General features: G+C 45.5%; 1 protein-coding gene across 1 annotated transcript in view; it reads left to right on the forward strand.

Annotated features, from left to right (window-relative positions):
• Positions 1 to 532: 532 nt before the first annotated feature.
• The window catches only part of LOC8032528 (neutral and basic amino acid transport protein rBAT), a 55,089-nt gene continuing 38,444 nt past the window's right edge, over positions 533 to 17,177 (forward strand). Inside the window, 2 exon segments of the mRNA XM_040501290.1 lie at positions 533 to 1,168; positions 12,086 to 12,098. Coding sequence (XP_040357224.1) covers positions 536 to 1,168; positions 12,086 to 12,098 — 646 coding nt within the window. The 5' untranslated portion in view covers positions 533 to 535.

A 17,177-nucleotide genomic window follows, 5' to 3' on the forward strand; every position in this document is an offset into this window, starting at 1 on the left:
CGAACACTTACAAAGCCCAACCTCATGCCTTGATCGATCTGACCGTTATGACGCGTGCGGAGGGCTTTTGTCTAACCATAGATGTCCACGAGCCGTGGACATCCATGGTTCGTTGCAGTTTTGCCCTTTCCCTTCGACAAACGCCCGGTTCTTCGCCAAGCCCGTTAGCTAAATGTGGCGTCGTTTTGTTTTGTTCTTCACGCAGGGTGCGGCCATGAACGCCGAGGAAGAGGACCACAACTACCACCACGGCTGTCCGCCGCGGAGGGACATCTTCAAGATCACGGGCCATGCTCCATCCCTGCTCTCGCCAACCGACGTCAGCCGAAGGCCCCCTGGTCACCGTCCAGCGAGCAACAACCACCACCACCACCACAACAACAACAATCACGGCGACCTCCCGATATCGGACTTCTTCCAGATGGAACGCGTCGACAAGACCCCTTGCCTCACGCCCGGAACCGTCTTCCCAACCGAACCGACGCAGTCCTACCCGTCGCTGGCGCAGGTCGTGTTCGACAGTTCCAAGTCGCCTATGGACTCGTGCGACTCGTGCGTTCTCGAACCTGGCAGCACCACGACGCTCCTGGAAACGCCCCCCAAGACCGCAGGACTCGCCGAAGAGTGCTGCGAGTCGCTCTTCGTCCGCTGGAACTGGCCGGCCTTGCGGGTGGGCTGTCTTCTAGTCTGCGTCAGCTGCCTGGTTGCCGTCCTGTGCGTCATCGTCGGCGTCCTCCTGCTCAGACAACCGTCCTGCGACCCGGACAGGTCCTGGTGGCAGGGAGGCCTCATGTACGAGGTCTTCACCGCCTCGTACGTGGACTCGGACGACGACGGCTTCGGGGACTTCAGGGGACTTGCGTCCAAGTTGGGGTACATCAAGAAGTTAAGGGCGTCCGCCCTGAGGTTGACGTCTGTGTTCAGTGCGTTGGACTATCCGCTAGAGTACGAGCACATCATCGACTTCGAGAACGTGGATCCTCATCTGGGCCACATGGGTGACTTTGAGTACCTCGTCCGTGAAGTGCACCGGAACGGCCTCCGTGTGGTGTTGGATATTAACCCGGCCCTGACGAGTGACCAGCACACCTGGGCTGCCCACTGGCTGCTTGATCAGCGCGGGGAGTATGCGTACTATTACGTTCTGGTGAACGACACATCGATGAATGTAAGTACCTACTTGAAGATATCGCGGGCATTTTCACCAGACACTGAACAAGAGTAACTAAATACCGTTACGTACGTTACTCGCACAAAACGAACGCTACTTGTTGCCGAGATTCAAAATGCACCTGAAGTAACGAGTGACTTTCTTCCTACTTTAAATGCTTTTTGAAGCAGCTTTCCAACATTTTTGTCGTTAATAATGCCTAGGTTTTAAGCGCCTTCATTGGCATCGTTTTTTTATTGTTTTTGTTTTTTCTTGTTGGCGTTTTTCTTGGGTCTCTAAAGTTATAGCTAAGGGGGGGGGGGGGGGGGGGACCAAATGGGGGATCAAAATATGTTGTACACGTACTACTTTAAAAGTAACCAGTAATTAGCGTTCTCATGAATAAAATAATGAAAATACGTCACTCGCTTCTTCTCTGGAAGAGTACCTCTAAGGGCCGGTTGCACCAACGTCGCTTATCTTAACCCAAAGCGGCACTTTCCTAAGCCGGCTTAGCGCCCTAAACCGAGCTTAGGTAAGCACGGGTTTAAATTCCGGTTGCACCAAGGTTAAGGCGGCTTTACAGACGCGCCCCTAGCTAAACGCTGGATTTGCGTAGGGAATCTAGGGACAAACAGAGCAAACTAGGGAACGCTCAGAGCGACGAATACGATTGGCGGAGAGGAATCACGTGATGTAAACAAAAAAAAAAGAAAAAGAAAAACTGCCGTAGTTGTTGTCGTCGGCGTCTGCTTTTGGCTGTATTCCTTCGGTGAGTAACAAATTAAAGGTCTCCAAATTCAATCATTTTTTCGTTTAACTTGCAATAACAGAAGTCAAAGCTTCAAATAAACACGAATGCTCTTTACATCTGTGATTGTGTGTTTAATATCGGTTGATAACAGGATATTTTGACAGTGGTAGTAGTTTTTGTGCTCACATTTTGAGGCGAAGGAGCCATCGGGGGCCCCAAACTCACCGAACGCGAGAAGGACACTCTACTCCCTACATCGCTGAAGACAAAACATCATGGATATAAGTAGGCAGGTAAGATGACTACTAAAACTAAGTCAAGCCTGAGACCGATGAAGTTCAAAACAGTGACGAACTCGCCACGGCAGCTGCGAAAATGCCCGGAAATCGTCGAATAGAAGTCGTCGAGAGGTCAGGTCACGAGACCTTGCATCGACGGTACTCGTTGCTATCAGCAAGGTGACAGAACTGCACTGTACCGTCGTTGAACATCCGCTGCAGCCTCAAACGAACTTCAGTTTCACACTGTCGAGTTCAGAAAAAAAACAACTCCCACTAGTACATCACATCGCGCCGATAAGAACGGTCGTCTCTTCGCATCACCTGCCCCAGCCTGCCCCGATACAGCAATGAACGAATCTAACATAGTAGTCGTTACGATTTGTCGTCGCCACGAATGAAAGATATAAAGCAAAATATTCCTAAAAAATCGCGATCACCAAAAAAGTTACGGAGGACACAACAAGGCGCAACTTTCAACTGAATTTTATTGAAAACGTGTTCCGGTATATAGTCTCAACCATCGTCACAATGACAACAAACGACAAAAGTAAAGGGAAAACACCATCACAGAGCACAACTCGGAAACAACAGTATCTCGTTCTCGGGAAACGAATGAAAGATATAAAGCAAAGTATATAAAAAAAAATGCGATCACCAAAAAAGTTACAGTTATGGAACGATACAGTTTTCTGAAGCCAAGATTCTACTCGCGAGATAAGGAAACTTCACTGAAGATTGTCTCAAAACTCAGAAAACGAAAGAAATTGAATTTTCGCTGTTTTATTACTTAAAAGCGCCGCAATCTAATGCAAACGGCAGAGGTGTCGACAATCAGCTGATCGCCGAGATCATGTACTGCCACTATTCAACGCGCTGATCAGATTGAAGGATACGCGCTGCAAGTGTAAATAAAGAAGGTGGTAAATAACAATACGTTACAGCTATGCGAAAATTAGTAAGTACGTACGAATAAGCTCGTTGACAGAAGAACCAACGGGAAGACAGACGTGAGCCCCACAGCTCCGTACGTTTCTCGGTTAGGGCTAACACGCCCTGAAAGTGGAGAGCCAACTTGAAAACAGGGGTCGATAAACACTTCACGCGACAATATTTTGCATTCTTGTCACAAATGAAGGTCATTTTGTCGAGACTTTCACGCTGATGTAGCCTAAAACACTTTGCACAACCAATTTTGTCCACCGCGTCGACCGTGACAAACCAGCCGCCATGTTTTTAATCCAGGATTAAGAAACAACCAGAAGCAAAGCGCCCAATGTTGGGCGCTTAAGTTAAGCGTAGTTTAGTGCTAGGTTTAGCGATAAGCGAGTTTGGTGCAACCGAACGAAACCGAAACTAAGCTTAAGTTCCCGGCTAAGCTCCGCTTTGCGCTAAGCGACGTTGGTGCAACCGGCCCTAAGTCATTGCTTTGTTGCCGAAAGCAGTAACCAGTTAGACTAACGCGTTACTCTTAACGCGTAACGTACGGCTGATTTTCATCGTGTTACGTTGTCTCTACCTCCCTGAAGATATTGAAGATATTACCCCCTTGAAGATGCATGCCCTTGTTTGTGAATTAGTCCTCACTGCTAAACTGAAAATCCATATGAAATCTTGCTTGAACATTGGTGTTGTTTGGTCATCATCCATAAAACGAGACTAGCTTTAAGGCCGGTTCTCACATGCAGCGAAGCGCTTATGTAGCGCTTCTCACGTGCCGTCAACTACTTATCATCTGCCATGAGCAGCAGTTTTGACGGTGCGATACAAAGCTGGTGAACGCTCCCGTCGGCACGTGCTTACCCCGAGGTCAGTGCTATGCTTGTAGCGCTCCGCTGCATGTGTGAACAGACCTTTATAATAATATAATAATATGTTTTATTTTCCGTCAAAAGTGTATGACGGAGGGAGACCGAGGAAAAAAGCTGCATGATGCAGCTTGACAAGTCCTCGGCCCCCCATCCTTACATTTGGCAGCAGTGGCACAGAAAACAAAACATTGCATTGCATTCCGGAGGCTTGACGCAAACAGCCGATAAAGCCCGAGCGGGTGTTAGGGGCAGGATTACTAAAAACCCTTTGCCACCATGCGCATGAAGGAAAGGCTTTACAACATCCGCCCTTCCCCCCCCCCCCTCCTCCCCCAGAAAAAAAAAAAAAAAAACGACAGAAGATTGTGCGATTCTAGTTCGTTAGATAAAAGCTGCAGACAAGTTTGGGCTTTAAAAAAATGCTTAGCTGAATGCCCGATTGTACCGAGGCGCATTTGGCATTCGGCAAAGCGTTAAAAAATCGTTCTCTCTTTTTTTTTTTTAAAGTTTTGTGACGTTAATAAACAGTACGTTTGTACTTAGTGGCGTTGTAAAGCCTTTTTTTTTTGTGAAAATTTGACGGCGGAGCCAGTTTTGTAGGTCTTATGTTGAAAAAAAAAACTGTAGTAGCTTCCCAACATTCTTAAGCTCCCGTCAATGGAATAAATTATGCTGCCCTACAATATGAACACCTTCAAGGAACAGATGCCAACTTGGCGAAATCTTATCATCTTGACGGACCCCCAAAAATACTCGTAATCGGCTAAAAGTGGCTGAAACGTCAAATCCTGTCACAAAATCTGTCGCGCACTTTAAAAAATAAAATGAAAAATGTCTTGGAGTGTACAAGCGCTTCTCGTACACAACGGACAGCCTTTGTGTCGACAAGCCTTTACCCGTTTGGTGCAAAACTCCAAAGGGACCGAATGGATGGATGGATAAATCCGGCTGAGCCCCTTGGATCGGGCGGTAGGCTAAGCCACCTAGGCAATGTCCCGAAAGACCAACACGCAGCGCCCCCTCTGTAATTTTTAACCAAGCATTTTTTTTTTGCATTCAAAAACATGCGCAACACTTTAAGAGATGTTTCGCTAGCGTGTTGGCGTACATCTGCAGGAAATGAAAGCGCGGAACGTGCATAGTCAACAAGAGCTGAAGGAACGTAGGACGGGGCGAGTCCCGAGTTCCTTACCATCGCTCCGCCGGCACTGAGACTGCGGCAATCCGGAGCGCAAGTTCGTCTACTTCCTTTGCAGGAGTTGCAGTGACGTCAGAAATACACCGATCTCTGATTGGCTCTGATCGGAGAACAGTGGGTAGACTTCGAAGCAAGCTGCCTTGAGGTCTACACACTATCGTTCATTCAGAGCCAATCAGAGCTCGGCTTCTTCCCAACGTCACCCCAACCCCTGCAAAAAAAAAGAAAAAAAAGCAGATGATCACTTATCAACGAGCGTGAACATATAGATTAACCCACACCCTTTATTTTCTATACTATATGTAGGATTCCGTGTTTTCGGAGTTTCGCTGTCTTCAAATTCGGAGGGTTGTTTTTGCGGAATTTATTTTTCGCAGAAAATTCGGGCTTTATCAAATTTCAGTTTTTTTTTTTTTTTAGAATACCATAACTTTTTTTTATTTTTTTTTTACTGCGTTCTTGTATTTTAAGAATTCAAAAACAAATAAATATGGTTTGTGTGTCATGACCCGTTGTCCTGAAGGAACCTCGACGTGCTAAAAGACGAGCCCCTTTTGTCATTGGTTCTCGATTTCAAAGCAAACTAGGTGGCGCATCTCCTCAGGACCACTGACCTTATGCTTTTATGAACTTTCGTTGTAAAACACCGTATTTTTTTTGCTTATTTTTGTTGTTTTGAACTGAACATTCGGAGTTGTTCGGATAAATCCGAAATGGCGAAAACTTTACCGGCGTGTGTTTTTCGGATTTTTTTCGGGTTTATTTGAAAACATGGAGCCCTAGCTCTATGTGACTCTTATCGCCGCAATGTTTCGCCGCCGCCCTCTTATGGTTTCCGTTCGCGATGTCAGGACCAGGATTTGCCTCGCCGTGTCATCACGAGCTGTGATCCTGGTTATCTATCATAGGTTGCGGAACCACAAGTTCGATGGTGAGTGTGAAAAGTACGGTGGAAGCTTAGAATCATCGCATTCTGAAAGCAACACCGTCCAAGTTGACACCTTTTGAAGTAGGGTGGTTAGAAAAGGACAAAAACCCAAAGTTATCATGTCTGGTCCTGCGTCCGTGCGTGCGTGCGTGCGTGCGTGCGTGCGTGCGTGCGTGTGTGTGTCAGTATTGCGGATTTGCCACTCCGGAATTGGAGTGATTCCGGAATCATTCCCAATTTTCGCGACCCCGGAATGAAATGGGAATGAAATGCCGGCTGCGCTGGGAAGAATAGAATGGAAATGGGACTGGATACCTTTCGCCAGGAGTGGAGTGGGGAATGGAACAGGCTCGGTTCTTATGCGAGCTTTGTCGATTATCATCTAGGGCCTACGGGCTGATGGCGCAAATCGCTAAGTGGCTCTTGAAACAGCATCATTGCGCTGGAGATGACTGACGCCCTGATCGTCTCGCTGGCTTAGGCTCCTTCGAGGATGAAAATATCGCGCCCTCAGTGAAGTAACCAAAACTGAATAGTTGTAGACAGACAAGGTGTCCCTGGCACCGCGAGACGCGGCAAAGCGTTTGTTGTAATCATGAGCGATTAGCCTGTAGTTGTTAACCACGGTGTCGAACCGAACCGGGGAAGAAAAAAAAACAAAGCAAAATTTTTTTTTTTTTTTTAACTGAACCGGAACAAAACTGTACCCCGAATGAAAGATTTGTTATTGAACCCAAGCCGGATCGGAACCGTAATTTCAGTGGCGGTTACCGGTTCCGATTGGAAACGGTTTGGTTCGATGAAATGTGAGCCGGGCCTTCTTGCGGGTGGCGGCGCCAATGCAACTAAATATTCGCGGCGGTGGCGGCAGTGGCTCCGTTTGGTTGAACAAACGGCAGCAACGACATGGAGGCAGCTCGAAAATAATTAAACAAAGAGGTTAAGTTCACGTCTATGTGCAGCACGAACTGAAGTACACTTCTATACTCTTTTGTTTTGTTTTTGTTTTTCTACTTTCCATGAACCGCAAAGAGCGCTACGAGCCAGCAGAGATAATTTATAACTCGGAGGGTTTCACGTGTGCTTCCGGTTTGGCAGAGCGACGTGGAGAGCGGAAAGTCACGAGACAAGGTATAAACAATGAATAGGGAGTATTCACTGGCGGCCATATCTGTGTGCGCTGCTGCTGAGCTCGTGCTGACGGCGAGCTTCTACACTTTCTTTGCCACGTGCATTCCGCACCATCAAGATTGCCGGTCTTAGCAGCCTATTGATGTGAGCTCGTTTTGAGCATGCGCTCACTGGACGCCATATTTGAGGGCGATGTTTAGAGCGCATGCTCAGAACGAGCTCACATCAATAGGATGCGAAGACCGGCAACCTTGATGGTGCTAAATGCAGGCTCCAAAGGGACTGCGGAAGCTCGCCGTCAGCACGCGCTCAGCAGCAGCGCACACGGGTATGGCCGCCAGTGAATACTCCCTATATAACTATTGCTATATTACCTAAGCGTCAAGGAGAATGCAGGAATTTGTGTTCCACGCGCCGCACGTTCTGGCCTCAGCAGTAGTAACCTTTCTAAAGCAAAAACCTAAAACAAATCGCATCTTGCACGCGCGTTCGTCCTCGCTTTATTTTGGTTATTTACTTCGAATCTTTTCTACGGGGAAGGCGTGCGCGTGTGGCACGTGGAACACCAATCCCTGCATCCTCCTTGATGCTTGGGGAATATAGCAAATGGGCTCGTGTAGGTCCATCGCAGTGAAACGGAATATATCTGCCTATGAATATAATGCAATTAAATGCAAAGGTGCAAGCGAGCTGGGGAAGAATGACGAAAATAATCCCTGGAGAAGGGGAACAAGAGGGACAAAGGAGAAACAGATATTGTGTTGGTCCTTTGTCCCTCTTGTTCCCTTTCTCCAGGGATTATTTTCGTCATATGCCATGCCGAAAGATTAAAGATCTATTCTTTGTGTGCAATTGTGCGCTTTCTTGCTGCTAAGCAATATTCCTCGAGGAACAACAAAGCGAACACAAACACCAAAATAAAAACAAAACGCTGAAGGCTGTCGGCGCTTTGTTCCGCTGTAGCGAGATCTGGTGGCGCCAAGAGGTGAAGCCACGACCAGCGCGACACTGCGGCGCTCGTCGCCGGTCGCCCAGTGCCCTGGACGCTGCTTGAAATTGTTTTTTTGTCCGTGCGTTTTAATCGTCCTTCCATTGGCCTTCGCTGTCTTTCTCCTCTTCAACTCAGCCGTTCGAGCAAGTTGTTCGGGCGTGCAGCGTGGGTAGTTTGCCGTTTCGCCCTGGATGAGAATCGTACCGGCGTGCGGTCGTGTATCACTACTGCGTGAGCTCGTAAGCAAGGGTTTTCCCAGGAATTGATACTATGGAAGGCGTGTAAACTTTTACGGGGAGGGGGTTGGGGGAGGGGGGGGGGAGGCATTGAGAATAGGAGTCGTTGCAAATTAAGGGGGTGGCTTCAGAAAAAAAAAGGGGGGAACGTAAACTCCCCCCCCCCCCTCCCCCCCTAGGGGGTGTGTAAGGAAATCACTGCCCGTAAAGACCCCAGGCTAGCAGTCCTATACTCCTCTAAATTATGATCTGGGTAACAATTCTCACTGGGCGTTCTGGCTGACTGACTTTACATGTGAGTACTGTACTTTCGTAGTTTGAAAGCACCCGCATAACCACGCAATTTTTAAAAAACGGTGTTTGCGTGTAAAAGTCAAGATCACTAAACGAAATTAAGCCTATATTTGTTTTGCTGTCCTGACTTCCGCAACACGGCTTTTTATGACGTATACTTTCTTTAAGTATAGATGACGCCGTCTTGAACTCGACTTACCTTTCAAACGATTGGGAGGTGTGGACATTTTTTTTTTCTTTTTAAGAACTGGTTTGAACTGGTTAGCGCTTGGTTGGAGCCGGTAACCGAACCGTTATTTCAAAGGAACAGCAGAGCGGAACCGGAACAAAATGCAAAGCTACTGAACCAGAACCCGAACCGAACCAGAATATTGACCGGTTCGACTCCCTACTTTTATGTTGTAACCTAGCTGATCTTCTAGTGTTTGAGTGAAACACAAATAAAGAATTGGAATGAATATGTTAAGAAATCGCAAGAATCGTACAGCAAACATAAAATTTACGTTGTAATGCAGGTTCCCTAATATTGTCACAGATGACAAGTGATGAGATGATAATGGCTGAAGAAACTAAACGTTTAATGGGGGCGAACTTGTGCTCAAAAATAAAAAGGAAACAGAAGATAACAGCAGAGCGTCACGGGCGTCGAAGTCGGCGAAAGGGAAGAGTCGAACGCTGGGGCGAAACTGACTCCGGCTTGCCACGCGGAGCCGCTTTTGTACACGCGTGGGCTTCTGGAACAATCGGCGTAGAAGGTTCGGCGTGTCAAACATTCTAACCTCGAATCAGCCCCCCCCCCACCCCCCCCCCCCCCCCCCACCACCACCCCTGGCCCAGAACCACGACGCCACAAGCCTTTTTTCGTTGCGATGAGTAGTTTTCGCAGGAGCGATTTGGCCCGAGTTCTCTGAAACACCCATATATATATTTATATATATACCGGGTGTTTTTGCGAAGACTTTCAAAAATCCTAAAAATTAGGGCGATTGAAAAAAGAAGAAACTCTCTTCGGGAACAAACTATTAGCCACGGCGGACGTCAGGAATTGCCAAAAACCTACTGATTAGCCAGATAATTAATTAAAACTTGTTAATTAACTTTTTAATTAGGGGAAATAGACATATGGTTCTAATTAGAAAGTTGCTGAGCGTTATCGAAAAGCACTAAATCAGTCATTTTCAGAAAGACTTTGAGCAAGTGAGACGAGTAGTAGCGCACTAAAGTTAGCACTCGTGGAGCAGGTACAAGGCTAGCGGTTCCGGTAAGGCGCCCGCGCGATTTTTCCGCCTCTTATCTAGCCCCAGCCTTGTACCTGCTCCACGAGTGGTAATGTTAGTGCGCTACTATTCTTCTCAAGCGCTTAAAGTCTTTCTGAAAATGACTGATTAAGTGGTTTTCGATAACGCTCAGCAACTTTGTAATTGGAACCATATGTCTATTTCCCCTAATTAAAAAGTTAATTAACAAGTCTTAATTAATTATCTGGCTAATTAGTAGGCTTTTGGCAATTCCGGACGTCCGCTGTGGCTGGTAGTTTGTTCCCGAAGAGAGTTTCTTCTTTTTTCAATCGCCCTAATTTTTAGGATTTTTGAGTCTTCGCAAAAACACCCGGTATATATCTATATATATATATATATATATATATATATATATATATATATATATATATATATATATAAGGAGTTTTCTTTAGCTTAAGAGATTTTTGCTTAAAGAAAGCCGTGAAAGGTACACCTACGCCGCTTGTGAAGGTGAGTTATACGGCCAGGGTGGGCATTATGAGGGTGGCTAATCTTTGCGATAAGTCGGATAATTACTTAATATTCGTTAATAAAGTTTTTAATTACTGAAAATAGACACATAGTTTCCATTCGAAACTTGCTGAGCGTCATCGAAAACCACTAATGGCTCCATAAATGAAACGAAACAAAAGGCATCAGTGAGAGCGCTGGCCAGTCGCGAATACCGACTAGAGCGATGCTTTCGGTCGCGCTCGTCGATACCAAAGACTCACAAACACATGGAGATGTGCCGGCAGCTGTAAGAGCGCGAACCCAAGACGCGGACTATTTTCGCTTCTTCGGGCCTAATCAGCGTCCCTTTTTGCCGCAGCGTTCATTCTTTCCGACGCCGCGCGTGTGACGGCGAGGTCGACAAAGGTGTCACCGTGAGGGCACGCATGCCGTGAACAGGCTGAAAGCGGAAGCGACAGCCCGACGTTTTCGGCGGAACTGCAGCGGCGCTGCGGGAGGCTGTCACGGTGTTGGCAATTAATACGACCTGGCGGTAGGGGGCGCACCCTGTCATCCCCGCACGTCGAGAGACATTCTAGGCCTAATTTCCTGTCAAGGTGTCACTCCCACCTATCGTTGTCTCTATACGTGTGTGCGTGTGCTTGGGCGGAGGTTTGTACCTGCGTGTGCGTGTGTGCGTGTATGTGCGTGTGTGCACGTGTGTAGGTGTGCATTTGCGTGCGCGGGTTTTTTGTGTATGCGTGCGTGCGTATGCACGCGCGTATGTCTGTGCGTAACTATGTACACTCTAAGAAATGCCACTTACCCGCAAAACACTCGAAGAGACAGTCTCTGCGAACTACGAAATCAGTTCAGCGAATGATGAGGCGGAACATCCCTTTAGATCTAAATATTAAGTTTGCGCTGTGGCATTACGCAATGCAAAGCGTTATTGTTGCATTGTGTAATGCCACAAAGCAAACTTAATTTTGAGGTCTATACAGATGTTCCGCCTCATCATTTGCTGAGCTGATTTCGTAGATCGCAGAGATTGGCTCTTCGAGTGTGTTACGGGTAAGTATAAACGCACAGATATTTCTTACAGTGTAGGTATGTATGTATTTGTGTGTACATGTGTGTACGTTTGTGTGGGAACATATGTATGTGTATGTGCTTGCGTGTTTGTGTGTACGCGTGTGTACATTATGTGTGGGTTAAAAAATGCGGGTGATGGTACGTTTATACAGCCTGCACTTAGTCTGCCTCAACGGGCGACTTGTCTCTCAGCTGCATACTTGGGTAGTAATTCAATTACAGTAATTGAATTACTGTAATTTAATTACTTTTCCTGGTAATTTGTAATTGCAATTAATTACTTTTAGCTAAAAGGAATTGTGATTGTAATTTAATTACTTTCTACAGTCAGTAATTGCAAAATTTCTGGCACAATTACAATTACTTTGCAAGATTTTATGGCGCCGGCGCTTTTACTGCAGCACAGCCAAAGCGACAGGGGACAGGATGTATCCCAACCTGCTCAAAAGGAGGGAAAGGAGGAATGGGAAAGAGAGGCTGGGAGAGAACGGATTGAAAGGTTTTGTAAACTGTAAAACGATTTAATGAAAAATTTTAGAAATAATTTGATAAATGAGGGCTACATTCATGTCGCTTTTCGTTCGGATCGCAGTCGAAATCTGCCCTTCGTCTCGTTCGCTTCCTGTTGCTCGTGTTCCTAGGAGTCTCTCTTATTTCTCATTACCATCAGGAGGCATCGGGGTTTGAAGTCGAGCTGGGTGGGCTCCAATCACATCATCCAGTCGAGGCGGGGAGGTTCGAGGTCCTCCTTACGCGTCTTCGTCTCTAGCATATTCGCTTACATATTTCAGTCAAGGTTGGGAATTTTATTGTCTATGAAAGTATTCTCTTTTCTTTACGAGTTCTTGACGTCCTTGTACCACTCACAGTAAGTTGTGCTACTCTAACATTGAGGCGAAGAAGCAGCAGGTCTCGTTAACACGACTCACCCCGCCTTACTTCCAACCGTTGTTGCAACACTGCTCTTCCCTCTGCCAATCCTCGGCTACCTTTCTGCATAAATTTTCGTTATTTACTGTTTGCTTCAACCCCTAACCCTTTCAACCGTTTCTGAAACTGATTGTAAGAGATTCCAAAACTTTACAAACCGCGGTTTTAGACTGTCAAGAGCGTGTTTTAATATAATATAAGAATATAATAAAAAATTATTTTTATTCATTGAGAATATAAGAAGGCAGAAGTTCACTACTCCAAACTGTTAAGTTCTATGATTCATTTAACAAATTTAATAAAAGAAAGGTGCAATACGTGACATTTATGCAGCGGCCATATAACTCGTTTAAAGTTATATGGCCCAAGGTGGGTAGCTCTCAGAAATAAATGATGGTAAAGTAATTGCATTACTCTTTATAAGTAATTTGTAATTGTAATGAATTATTTTCGCGTAGTAGTAATTGTAATTGTAGTTGAACTACTTTTTGAGCAAAATAATTGTAATGGTAATTAAATTACATTTTGAAAGTAATTTACCCATGAGTCAGCTGTAGATGAGAAATTTAGCCAGTGCAGTACAACCGCTAGCCCGGGGTGTTTAACGTGCACCACGCAGAATTTATTTATTTATTTATTTCACCCTCAAAGCCGGAGCATTATATAGGAGAAGGGCCTTACAAACACAATATAAGAATAAAGACAAGCACACTATAATCAACACAAAATATTAAACATGAAAGGAATATTGAATTTTGATACGAAAAATGTACACCATTACTAACAGCGTCGCCAAAGCTGTTAGTAATGTAAAGTTATACACAACCACATGCCGGTACCATGCTCATCAAAAAGGGCGGGGGTGGGGATTGAACACTAAAGTCCCTTCATGTTTCAAAAGTAGCGTAAGGTGCATCGATGCACGAGGCACGTGCAACGTGCATCCCTTGGGAAAATCATGGCGGCACAGAGCAGCACTGAGCTACACTGTAACTGAGCTAACTGAGCTAGATTTCAGACGCCATGTTCTTCCCAGAAGATGCGCGCGGCACGTGCCTCGAGCATTTCTACAACAATGAATGGCCCACTTTTTGAACACAGGATGCCTGAATTCGGCAGCGCGAGCTTTCGCTCCACGTGCACCGAGCTGGTGTACGCTAGCCCACTCAGCGACTGATCTCCTTTTTTATTTATTTATTGCATGGAATTATCAGCAAGACACCAGTCAAAACTACAACATGGTAAGGTTACCACGTCACATTTCCTATTGCATATAATCTCTTATCTAATACTCTCAGAGACTCGCCGTAAATAGGCAGAAGGTATACAGAAAAGGATATTAAATAAAAACAAAATGCACACACTAAAAGTTAGGTAGATGGACTCATGCATCGACCAAAAAGAACGTACTACTCTGGCCGCTCGTCAAGATAATTAAATACATTTTGTACGCGGGTCAAAGTTTCAATAATATTTGAATTGGTAGATCGGAGAGGGTCAGCGTTCTTGTTAATAATTTTTGTTTTCCAGAGGCTATGCAACCCCATAAATGTGCACAGATCGTAAGGAAAACTATCGTTCAATTTTAAAAGCGAAAATCGGAGTCTGTAAACATTAATATCCAAGTCTTTTTTTTTTTTTTTCAGTGTCTTTTGTAGGACATCTCAGAAAAGGTAAGCACCTGAGCAGAAAATAAAGCAATGCTTTATAGTTTCCGGTTGGGTACAAATGCAGGAATTGATGGACTACGGCACAAAAAATCCGCGTTCACGGAGCCAAGGTTTTGCAGGTAACGTAGAGGTATGGAGCTTAAAGAAGAATGACTTTGCTGTAGGAATGACATGTAGTTTTCGGACACGTCCGAGAGCATCTTTTCCTTATGCTTCGGTACAAAGGTTCCGGAAACGTTATGTCAATTAGATCAGCATATCAGACTTTGAGTGAAACACTAAATAAATACTCTAAAGAAAAACGAGCTGTTAGAAACTCAATCGCGCTCACTACTTCTTTGAGGTACCCCAAAAGACGCGATGTGCTTGCGGATGTTGTCGTAACCACCAAATAAGTAATGCACTCGAGAGTTCCGTCTTTAAGTAAGTACGAAGAAAATGATCAGATGCAGTTCTGAAGAATAAAAACCGAGATATTACTTTCTTTAGAAAGATGTGTATGAGACCGGGACCACCGGCATCGATAGGGCGAAAAAGGTTATCACGTCGTGTAGGTTCCCAGGTGGAACTCCATATGAAAGTAGCAAACACTCTGTGGAATTTCGGAATATAGCTTATGGTACAGCAAATCACTTGAACTATGTACCAAAGTTTGGCTCCGAGAAACATATTACAGGCCTTAGGCTCGCACGAAAACTGACCACTGGTTGGATTTCATTTTGCCAGCTTTGACATATGATTTTTGACACCTGCTCAGTCTAGTAATGACCACTGTTGCCAATACAGTTAAGAGCAACTCCTAAGTACTGAAGAGCAATGTAGCTCCACGATATTTCAGCATATATACTCTGAAGGTGTTGCGGCCCATTGCCCACACCAGAAACCTACGCTTTTGTCCTCATAATCTAGTCCGCCAGTTGCGTCACAGAACTTTTGTGTTACTGTAAGGACATTGTCGACGCTGCGTTTATTGGCACATTGAAAAAAAAAGCTATATCATCTGCATATTCCAATACTTTAACTTCAAAAGAGTAGAAACGGAAACCTCCGACGATAGGACTGTTAAGTATACACTCCCGTGTGTTCGTATGTCCATGCTTGTCTGTGAACAAGTGTGTGTGCGTGTGTGCGCGTATGTTTGTGTGTGTGTGTGCTTACATGTATGTTAGCGTGTGTCCATGCTTGCGTGTGTGTGTGCGCGCGCGCGATAAAGAGAGAGACTGCATTTCTCTATCTAAGTGTTTGACACCATATGTTTGGGACTGAAAATCGGACATGTGACATTGATTGGCCGTGCGCTTAGTAATGACCCCCGCAACGAAGTGCGTTTTATATTTTCCTGTATTTATTCTCAGAATTCTCGAAAGTCGCTAAGTATATGCTGCATTATAAGGCAACCAAAAACCGATCATTCGACGTTCTTTAAAATGTTCTACAAATCAATTGGGCGGTCTGTATCGTGCGCCATAAATCGTGCGATTTGAGGTAGTATGAGGAGTGCCATCTTTTTTTTTTTTTTACGGCGAATGCTTAGCCATTAGACTATAGTACCAATAACACTTTTTATTAGCCAAACTGACTCATTGAAGGCCAAGGATCAATGTTCCGAGTGCTTCACGGAGCAGTATACACGGATGAGCTTCTGAGGATCAATGAGTCAGTTCACGCTGACTTCCCCACACTCTAGAAATGTCTGCTGTACGGCTCGGCCAATCCCTGAGACCTACGAAGCACGTTCACCGAATGAGGAGGCGCGGGGAACCGTTTGACTCGAAAATGCCAAGGACGCAGGATAATCTGTATTGCTTACCTGTGCCCCTGTTGCAATTTCACATGCGATTTTGCAGTTGCTACGTCGCTCGCGCGGCACGAAAAAAGTTTCGGAAGCTGTGGTGCTCGACGTCGCAGCTGCAAAATCGCAAGCAAAACCGTACCATATTAATCAGCTTTATTGGTCACGCACTTTGCGGGTAAAATCGATTATTTTTGTTGTTTTGGCATTGTCATTCTTTGACCGAGCTCCAACGATCGGGTAATTGGTCTACCATGTTAGCTTCAATATATGTAAGATATAATGAGCAATGAAAACCTGATCTTCAGTGGAGGGTTTTCCTCTCCTTCAATTTTCTGCTCTACGAGTATTTATGACCATAGCAGCTATATATTACACCCTTGATCTTACTCAAACTACAAGGAAGATAAACGAGCTAAATGAACTGCAGTTTGCGTTGATGATGGTAAGTTACAAAGCTGAAAGAGACGCAGCTGTCCTGTAATTCGCCCATCATGTGTAATACTTCTTCACAACTTAAAATGAATCACGTCGCTCCCATACAGCCTCCATTAAAGAAGGGGAACCTTGCGAAACTGCTGCCGAAACACCCTTCGTTACAAATAAAAAATGAAATCCGTTTACAACTTCCTGTAACGCCGAATTAGAGCGCAGCTCTTGAGGAGGAGGAGGGTAAGGTACGGAAAGGAGGCTATGCCCCTCCTCCTCTCCTGCTCAACTCCCATTTAGGAAAAAATGTTCCGCTAAATTTAGCGGGGAAATTTTTTTGCTAGACCTAGCGGGGAAGTTTTTCCGCTAGATTTAGCGGGGAAATTTACCCATAATGCACCGCGCGGTTACGCCGACGCCGTTCAAGCCGGAAACGGGCGCCTAAGAGCTGCGCTCTAAAACAAAATACCGTCGTGCATCCTAATTGGCAACAGACACATTAGAAAGGACGAAACCGAACACGTGGACGTAACCTGAGGAGAACGAGAACCCGATGCGCAAACCTTCATTGAGACTCTAATCGAGAGAACTCGTTGGATGGCGCACCGCCGCCCACTTAATGGCCGAATGGGCCCCGGGGATTAGGCGACGGGACGCTAATCCAGCGATAATCCCGGCTTATTTAGGAGCGAGCGCGCTGGCCGCACATGGCGAGTATAGATGGACAAGAATTCGCGTTCCAGTTCGGTAAGACCTT

This window comes from Ixodes scapularis, unplaced genomic scaffold, assembly GCF_016920785.2.
Source record: "Ixodes scapularis isolate PalLabHiFi unplaced genomic scaffold, ASM1692078v2 PGA_scaffold10__122_contigs__length_95168666, whole genome shotgun sequence".
Lineage (NCBI taxonomy): Eukaryota > Metazoa > Arthropoda > Arachnida > Ixodida > Ixodidae > Ixodes > Ixodes scapularis.